Source organism: Brassica napus, chromosome C4 (assembly GCF_020379485.1).
Source record: "Brassica napus cultivar Da-Ae chromosome C4, Da-Ae, whole genome shotgun sequence".
In the NCBI taxonomy this organism is placed as follows: domain Eukaryota; kingdom Viridiplantae; phylum Streptophyta; class Magnoliopsida; order Brassicales; family Brassicaceae; genus Brassica; species Brassica napus.
The window spans coordinates 55801997-55811335 of record NC_063447.1 but is presented as its reverse complement, the minus strand read 5'-3'; the positions used below and the strand labels follow the sequence as shown (position 1 = coordinate 55811335).

At 36.5% G+C, this 9339-nt stretch overlaps 1 protein-coding gene across 3 annotated transcripts; it reads left to right on the top strand.

The window, feature by feature from the left end:
• The first annotated feature begins 803 nt into the window (after positions 1-803).
• LOC106427619 (CCR4-NOT transcription complex subunit 1-like) lies at positions 804-5410 on the top strand. Of its 3 annotated transcripts, none has more exons than XM_048756539.1 (9): positions 808-3002; positions 3076-3227; positions 3338-3481; positions 3553-3866; positions 3953-4058; positions 4211-4306; positions 4407-4559; positions 4749-4904; positions 4987-5410. In XM_048756539.1, the coding sequence occupies exons 3-9, from the start codon at positions 3401-3403 to the stop codon at positions 5080-5082; spliced, it is 1002 nt and encodes a 333-aa protein (XP_048612496.1). In that variant the 5' UTR covers positions 808-3002; positions 3076-3227; positions 3338-3400; the 3' UTR covers positions 5083-5410. The 3 variants fall into 3 exon arrangements, with proteins under 3 accessions (XP_048612495.1, XP_048612496.1, XP_013723794.2); XM_013868340.3 differs by having other exon boundaries at positions 3076-3481; positions 3553-3690; positions 3781-3866; positions 4987-5409; XM_048756538.1 differs by having other exon boundaries at positions 804-3002; positions 3076-3481.
• Positions 5411-9339: the final 3929 nt, after the last annotated feature.

Below are 9339 nucleotides of genomic sequence, written 5' to 3'. Positions count from 1 at the left end.
GTACCACTTATTTATGTTTACAAGTCTTTGCCCGGTTACAATGAAATCATCAATTTTGTAAAACTACATTTCATGTATGTTTTCCAAAAATTATGTGGACAAACAAGTTAACAAACATTAAAAGTATAAGGTAGATCATGTAAACTTATGGAATTGTGTAATAGTTTTTATATTTTTTTTAAAACTCCAAATTAAATTGAGAGAAACTTTATGAGTACATACCAACTGGGATATATGATTGTTTTTCTCATATGAAATACCAAATTGGTTTTGTTAATTTCTGAAACGTTGAAGTTGTACTAGTTATACTAGTAATATTCGTCTAATATATAATAAAAGTTATATATATATATATATATATATTGTTTATATGTCTAGTTATAAGGGTTGTACCAATATTTTCACATCATAGCTTTATAAAATATGTTCGATGTTTGATTATCATAAAAATATGGCTAATATAGTTAATAACCTTAAAAGTATACAATACATAATATAAAATTAAATGTGTAATGCAATAATTTAACAAAAAATTGAAAAATCTTAAATGAATTAGATGACATTTTTGTCATCATATACCAATTAGAATATTTATTTTTTTATTTCATGTGTAAATTATAATATTTCTATACTAATTATATAATTTTTTAAAATGTTTAGTTTTACGAGTTATACTAGTTTTACCAACTCGAATGAGAGAATGAGATAAGGAAGATTGTCTGGATGTGAGTGGCTGAGATTAAAGAAAGAGAAAGAGGGAGAATTAGACATGTATGAAGTTGTATGGCCAAGATTAAAACATAGATGTGACAATCCAATGACTCATATTACTCTTTCATTAGTGGCAAAATCGTCATTTCCCTTTAACTGGTCCATGTAGATTTTTTTTGGATGCTCTAGATTTTTTTTTGACTATTTGATCTATAAGAGATTTTTGTCCGTAAGTGATCCAGCACTGAATCCGTGCTCGGCGGTGGTACCGTAGCTCTTTTTTTTTTTTTTTTTTTATCTTGTCTTTATCAATAAATTGGGTAGAATAAAAAACAATTAACGTTTTTAATAAAATTCAGGCCAGACCCATCATTTTAAATATTGTTTCTTTTTTTTTTAGCAACATAAATTGATTCACTGGGACCTCGAACTCGCCATTTCCTCCTTCACATCACCATCTGACCCTCACGAAGATGCCCCTTCGTCTTCCCGCGGTGACGGCGATCACGATACTGATTTCGAAGAAGACGACCCTTCTCGTGGCGCAATCGTTAACGACCCGAGAGCGGTCAGACCTCCGGGGATGGCTTGGAAGATCATCACTTTACCGGTTTCGACCGTCTCCGGTAGCTTAGGGGTTTGGATCAGGTCGCGGCGGCGGGTCTGAGTCATCGTCGTCGGTTTCTTTGGCGGCAGGTGAAGCGATGGAGTTTATTACTTTGTTCGATAGAGACGATGGACTTCGGCGGCAGGGGAAGAGATGTTATCTCTGGTGAAGAAGAGTGAAAGAGTGTGAGTGCCTTGTCGAGTGCCTTGTCGGAGCTCTGGATTGGAGCCATCATCCAAGGTGGTTTCCTCGCTTGGAGGGACGACGCGCTCGCGTGGAGGCCGTGGCGTGAGAAGATCGGATTGCATGTTCGAGTTGTGGTTCCGGGAGATGGAGGCTACCACAGATCCGTCGTCGCCGGCTTTTCTCCGGGGGGTGGAGGCTCCTTCAGCTCCGCCGACGCCGGTTCAAGTTCCCGGGAAGGGAGTCTTCCATAGATTTACCTTCGCCGGTTTGGTGACGGAGTGCGGATGCTTTCATAGATCCGCGCTGCCGATGAGAAACCCGAAGCTTCTGGGTCAAGGTTACTTTTGTTCGTTTAGTGCGAAGCTAGAAGTGGTTACTGTCTAGGTGGTTCTGGGTCAGGGCGGAGGAGTTTTCGTTTTGATGATGAAGCTCTCCGCCGAGGTGAAGTCGGTCAAGTCAACAATTAGGTGGTTCTCGATGCGCGTGTCTAGGGTTTTAAGCGGTTCAAAGGCGGAGGTGATCTCGTGTTTCGATTGATCTCTTCCGCGTGTTGACAGTGCGGGTAGAACGATGATTTCTCTAGTGGTTGGAAGTTTGGTTGTGTCAGGGGAGATCTCGATGGTTTGAGAAAGACCTCCGACATGATGTAAAAGCAAGGAAAATAGGTGGTTTCGGCGGAGGCTCTGCGGGTATCTGAGCTCCAGCGAAACGAGCGGTCCGGCGATCTCATCCGGTTTCTTCCGGAGTCGATGAAGGGCAAGTTGAGGCGGAGAAACGCATGCCGGTCTGAATGGTGTAGATCATCCCACGTGTCTCTTCCTCTGCTTCCTTGATTCTCTCATGGGCCTTGATCGTCCGGTTTTGTAAGGTTGGGCCGAGGGGCCGTCTAAGTTGTTTGGGGCTTCGGCCGTTTGTTGTAGCCCATTTATGTATGGGCCTTTGGTGTTTCTGTTGTATCTGGGCGTGGCCCAATTGCTTTTAATAATATAAACTTGATGGAAAAAAAAAATTGATTCACTAAATAAAAACAGGAGAGAGCTTTAGAGACCCAATCCGGATAGGTTCATACATTAACAGGCCTTGGCCGAAGAGTCTGCAGACCCATTGTGGCTTCTTTTAAAACAAAAGAAAACGAGAAAGAAAGGAAATCGGAAGAGACGAACGAAACTGACATCGGATAAAATACCGTAGAGCTCTATCGGTCGGAGATTCGAATTGATGGCTTTGATAAGCCCTTGAGAATCTGAGCGAAGCCAGATGCGTTTGTAGGATTGAGCCGATGCATGCCGAAGCGCTTTTTTAATCGCCAGTGCCTCCGCCACGAGAGGAGAAGCAACCGCGCTTTGAAGGGAGGAGCCTCGAGACAACTCAATTGAGTCAGAGGTGGAGTAGATCCAGGCGAGACCTGCAACTTCATGCTATTTGTTCCACGCGGTATGGCACACGATAGTATCGGTCGTCGGAGCTGGGAGGGATGGGTTTAGTGTTGATGGTTTAGGTATGATCGCTTGAGCACTTTCCCATTCCTTACAAGATACTATTGCTCTATTGACAATTTGTTGTTGTGTCAGGGTTTTGGATTCGAAGATCAGTTGATTCCTGCTCAGCCAGAGACCCCAACAGATCCAGGGGAGGATGTTGGAGGTGATACCCACTGGTAGTAGGTTGACTTGGCGGGAGGAGGTTTGAAGTTGTTGTGTCAGGGTTTTGGATTCGAAGATCAGTTAAATATTGTCTAAACCCACAAAAGGCCCATATATTATTACTGCACTCTTTATATCTTCCCTTGGGGATAGTTCGAAACCCTAACTGCAATTTACGATTGTTCTAAAGGATCGGAAGAGAGAGTAACAAAGATCTTGGAGTAACGCATATATCTCAAGTTCTCAACCAACGATGATCCAGGAGCCTAAAACAATTTCTCCTCCTCCTATTGATGTTGCAAATACAGACACTCCCTCAAAGTTATTATCACAGGTTATATTTTTTGTTATTGATATATAGCTATCAACAGTATTTTAGCCCCCCCCTCCTTGCTTTTTCTTCAGAATGTAGCCCCTCAACGTGTGTATGCTAATATTTTGATGGAAGACGAAAAAGTGGCAACTTTAGGCTTGCCTGATCAGCTCCCGTCACCTCAAGGACTGTTCCAGTCAACTCTGTCCCCGTTCTTTTCTATTAGCCAGGTACAGTTATCATTATATGAATATCGATCAAAGTTATTATATATATATGTCTGGTTCATACAGTTTCACTGTTATGATGATGGTCAGCAGCTGTCAGCAGCGCTTCCCAACATTGGAGATCATGTGGTTATTAATCAGAAATTAAGCGGATTTGCTACGCACTTTCCATTTCAGAGGTTTGTAACCAACTGGTGCAAATCTTTATGTTTCTAGCGCATTTAAGGTATTTTCTTCGACATTCTAAACTTTAATCCATTGTCAGAGTGGCATCACTTGCCATGGATAGAGCGATCAAAGAGATTGTGTCTGGTATTGTTCAGAGAAGTGTTTGCATTGCTTGCCAAACAACAAAAGAGCTTGTGCTGAAGGTTGGCCAATCTGAACTTGTCTACCCTTTTTTTTTTGCATCTCTTTTTCTTTGTATATTTTGTTGCATCTCTTTTTTTCTTTAAGTAGAGAGAATCTACAAGTTTTGATCTTGTATGTCTATCGTACATACATGTTTCGTCTTTGACTCCAGGATTATGCCTTGGAACCAGATGAGGCACGTATATATAGTGCAGCTCACATGATGGTAGCGAGTTTAGCTGGGAATTTTGCTCATGTGACGTGCAAGGTTTTTTTCCTGCTCGAAGGCTTGGCTTCTTAATATTTTTTGTTTACATTCTTGCTATTGTATTCATCCTTTCTTGCTTTTTTTATGCATTTATATGCAGGAACCCCTGCGCACGTCAATATCAGGTCATCTGCGGAATTCGCTCCAGGGTCTGAATATTAAAAATGAAGCTCTTGAACAAATTGTGCAAGTTGTGACTAATGACAACCTTGATATGGGTTGTGCCGCCATTGAGCAGGCGGCTACAGGGAAGGTTTGTGCTAAAAAAAATTATATCAAAATTTATGTTCCAGCTTTTAAGTTAATAAATTTAGAAATAACCAGAATAGATTTAGAGTGGATTGCAAGCACTTTGCTTGACGAGACCACCCTTGTTGCCCTTTTGTATAATTGAGCCTCACGTATAATGTTCAGTGATATAAATATATCCATGTCCCTGCAGGCACTACAAACTATCGACGCTGACATTGCCCAGCAATTGTTGTTACGGAGAGATGGGGCTGGATCCTCCCTATCGCAGAATTCTGTCAGTTTTATACCAGAGTCCCTCCGCCGCAAACCGGGACAGCTGTCCCTGTCTCAACAGCGAGTTTATGAGGTGCTGTTTTTCTGACAGATAATAACCATTTGTATTTTTTTGTGTTCGTATAACTAAGCGACGATACGTGTGCATTTTTCAGGAATTTTTTCATCTTCCTTGGCAAAAGCAGTCAACCCACACTTCTCACGGTTTATCTGGTGAGGTTGGGCTTGGTAGTGGTTATGGTCCAGTATGAGGAAAAAGTGCTTCGGACTCTTTGTCTGGTGCTGAAATTGCTCCGATTGATATGGTCTCCCCGGCATCAGATCTTTCTGTGGAGGGTTTTGAATTCCAGTTTCACTTTTAAGGTGCTTTAGGTGATGATTGTTTTGTTAGATTTTAGATTTTATTTTTTGGTATTGTTTTTTGGTTTTTGATTTTGCATTAGATTTTGGTTTTTTGAAAAATTTATTGGTGGTTTTACATTTTTGTTTTTAGTTTCTGATTTTTGCTTTTAAAAATAATAAAATTTAAAATATTATGAATAGTAAAATATTTATTATTAAAAAAAAACTATCATCAAGCATACATAAACTTATTAAAAATTATTTTAAAACAAAAAATTAAAATGTAAAATAAAAATTATCTTGAATCCCATAAAAATGCAGAAATTTGATCTCGAATGTCTTCCATATAGTGCACATGAGTGTTATTATGTTCTTTGTTTTCATTTGAATCAGAGTCTTCAGTTGGTACATTATCAGTTGAATAGTTCAAATCAATATTAACATCTCATAAATTTGATAGCCTGATAAAATTATGTAGATTGAAACTGCAAACAACTTTCTTTTCCACACACCAAAAGTCCACACACCAAAAAGTCCTTTCCTTAAAACTTTCCATTTTCCTTCATTTCCTTCATTTCCACAGACCAAAAGTCCTTTCAATAACATATCGTAGCGAAGAATGTAGTTTTGTTAAACATTTCTTCATAACTACTGGGCGGGCTAGCTCTATCGTATTGGCTAGGACCTCTATACAGAGTAAAAAATCCAGGTCGAAGAGGATAACCAGAATCTCCTAAATAATACTTTCCAAAAAGTGCAGTTGGAAATTGATGAGGCCCCTCCATTACTAGTGCTAAAATTTTTGCATCATGAGCTGATCCCGGTCCCGGAATACCTATATATGCATATGTAAATAACATGTTCATATTGCATATAGCTAAAACATTCATACTCGTGTCATTGGGCTCGTTCATAAAGTTTTGTTCGTTTCATGTAGGCTTCATTTATATTGTTATCATAATTAAAGGCAAGTCCCAGCGCAAGCGCGGTTGTGTACGTTTTTGTTGCATTGTCTCTAACTCTGTAAGAGAAACCGATGTTTGTGAAGTTATTGTGAAGTTGTTTTGCCGAGATTTGGTAAAAAGGATGTTTTATGCGTGTTTTGAACTGCGAGGTTCATTGTCTTATTGTTGTGGATGTTTGGTTTGGGGAAGAGCAGTTGAAATGGATAGTTTTTTTGGTGGTATTTATTTGGGATAAATTTGCATAATCCCAAGTCCCAACGATGGATTTTGTTTTGTTTTCTATGTTAATAGTCTTTAGTTAAGGGTTGAGTTTTTAATTGGATACAGTTCGTTTAAAGTTTTGCTGGAAAATGTAATATTTGAAGTTCATTGCAGAGTATTATATTGTACTAGTAAGAATGAAATTGGGCCCATATCTTATATATTAGAGAAAATTACTAGAATGTATAAGAAAAGTTGGTTTATTACTAGAATGTTATACATCTTTTAAAAATTATTAGAGTGTTTGGATACCCCTAGTAAATGACAATAAGGGCATTTGGTTAGTTTTTTTTAATTGAAATTATTTTTAAACATTAAATCCACATCACTAATTAAGTATCCACATCAGTGATAGAGAACAATCAACCATCTCTTTAATTACTTAACGTTGAAAAAAAAACACAACAACACATCACAACTTCATCGAAGAACTAAAGGAACCCTAACCGTCTCTTCCCTAAAATCGTCATCGACATTGTGTTTACTCTATCTTCCTCGAACTAACTCTCTCTTTTGTCTTCTCCGATATCGTCTTATCTGAAATCGTCGTCTCCAATCGTTTTTACGAAATGTTTTTCGCTGTAATCGCCCAAAATCATCTTCTCTGCTACGTTTTTCGAGTTTGTGGCTGAGTTTTAATTTATGTTGTGGCTGAGTTATTTTTCTTTCACGGCTGGTTTATATATGCAGTTTGGTTTATATATGCAGTTGTGGCTGAGTTACTTTCTGCCAATCTTCGAAAACCTAGCTATAAGAAGTGTGCATTCCGAGGAGAAAAGACAAATACATTCCAAAAAATACCCAGATCGACAATTGTGGGATATATTTAACTAAGTTTGTTTGTGATTTCATACCCATATTTGGATAATCTAATTTTTTTTCAGATCTGAGTGAAAGAGAAAATTGAACCAAAAAAAAAAATGAAGGAGATGAAAAGAAGTGACGGATTCAGCATAGACGACACAGAGGAGTTCATTGAAGCTTGAATACATGGATGAATATCGGAATGGTGCACAAAACCTGTATTTTTGGGTTACTATGTAAAAAACATAACTCACCCATGTATTGTGTGTTTGATTTATGCTATGTTTACACTACTCAGCAGTGTCGTTTATATATCTCAGCAGTGACGTTTATATATCTCAGCCGTGTCATTTACATAACTCAGCCATACCTCAAACATACCCTAAAATAAAATAAAAAAGTTTAGATAACTCATCTGTATCGTTTATATAAATCAACAATACCTCAAACATACCCTAAAATCGGAAAACGGAATTCAAGTACTTTAAGAAGTTATATTGAAGATCATCTTATCAATATCAAGTGAATATAAATCAACTGAATGTGTATAGTTTCTTAAACTTCAAGTTGAGACTTTAACTTGATCTTGAGAAATATGTTCTCTTACTAAGGGTGGGCACTTTACCCGATATCTGAAGTGGCACTCGAACCCGATCCGAAAAACCCAAACCAAAATCCGAACAAAGTTCCTCTCCAACCAGTCGAGTTACTACGTTCCTTGGTTCACTTCAGTAAATTCATTAACACTGTATTTGATTCCATCTTGTTTTTCTGTGCTAGTTACTATCTGAAAGGGATATTAAATGAATGTCATTTATTTCTCTAGCTATTTTCTTACGAAGCTTTGTTATAGCGTCTATAACAGCCTCTGGTTTAGGTGGACAACCCGGCAAATAGACATCTACAGGAATTAGCTTATCAACCCCTCGAACAGTACTATCCGGCAAATAGACATCTACAGGAATTAGCTTATCAACCCCTCGAACAGTACTATAAGAATCGGTACTGAACATCCCCCCGTAATTGTACACGCTCCCATAGCAATAACATAAAGGATCTACACCTCTATACCAAAATACCCGAAAATCTGAAATACCCGAAAATCTGAAATACCCGACCCGAACCCGAACGGATACCCAAATGCCCACCCCTATCTCTTACAATCACTTATACAATTCTGACTTACAAGACTCTAACTTTAATCTTTTCTTAAATATAAACCTCAAATCATAAACTATAGAATTATAAAGTTATAAAAATTTAAAGTTTATCATTGAACATTAAATCCAATATTTTTATTATTATTTAAAGTTTAAAGTTTAGCTTTAAAGTTTACGTTTATAGTTTAGAGTTAAACTCAAATTTTAATCATTTAAAAATAATATTTAATTTCAAGTTCAATTTTAAATTTTTATTTAAACCCGTAACTACATTTTTAAAATTTAAACAATTTTTTAAAAAAATTTGAAAAGAACTAAAATTACAAATTATATATTTTTTTTATGACCATTGATTGATTTTAGTCTAAGGGTTCAATATTTTCAATATAAAATTATAATATTTTATAATGTTTTAAAATTTAAACTACGATTATTAAATATAAAATTATAAAGTTATATATTTTCAAAACATTATTTCAAACCATATCTATTTCGAACCTTTAACCCTAAACTCTTAATCACATACTTTGACCTATACCATAAAACATTAAACTTCAAACTTTTAAAAATAATTAATTAATCATCTACCATAAATTCTAACTACAAATGTTAAAACTATAATATTTTTGTTATTTAAAAATATAATCTTAAATCTTAAATCGAAACCCAAAACACTATATACTAAACCCTAAACTCACTCAGTTATATACCCTAAACTTTAAACTTCATATTTAAACCATACAACAAAAAATCAACATATAATCATAAAATCCAAGTTTTAAAATGTACAAATCTCCAAAATAGCACTTTTCTAAGTTTATGTCACAAAAATAGCCCTCAAAAACTAAAATGACCAAAATAGCATTTTATCTTTTGAAAAATTTAATTTTTTTTTATTTTTTAAAATTTGAAATCTTATCCCAAAACCCCACTCCTAACTCTAAACCCTAAACCCTAAACTCTAAACCCTAAATCC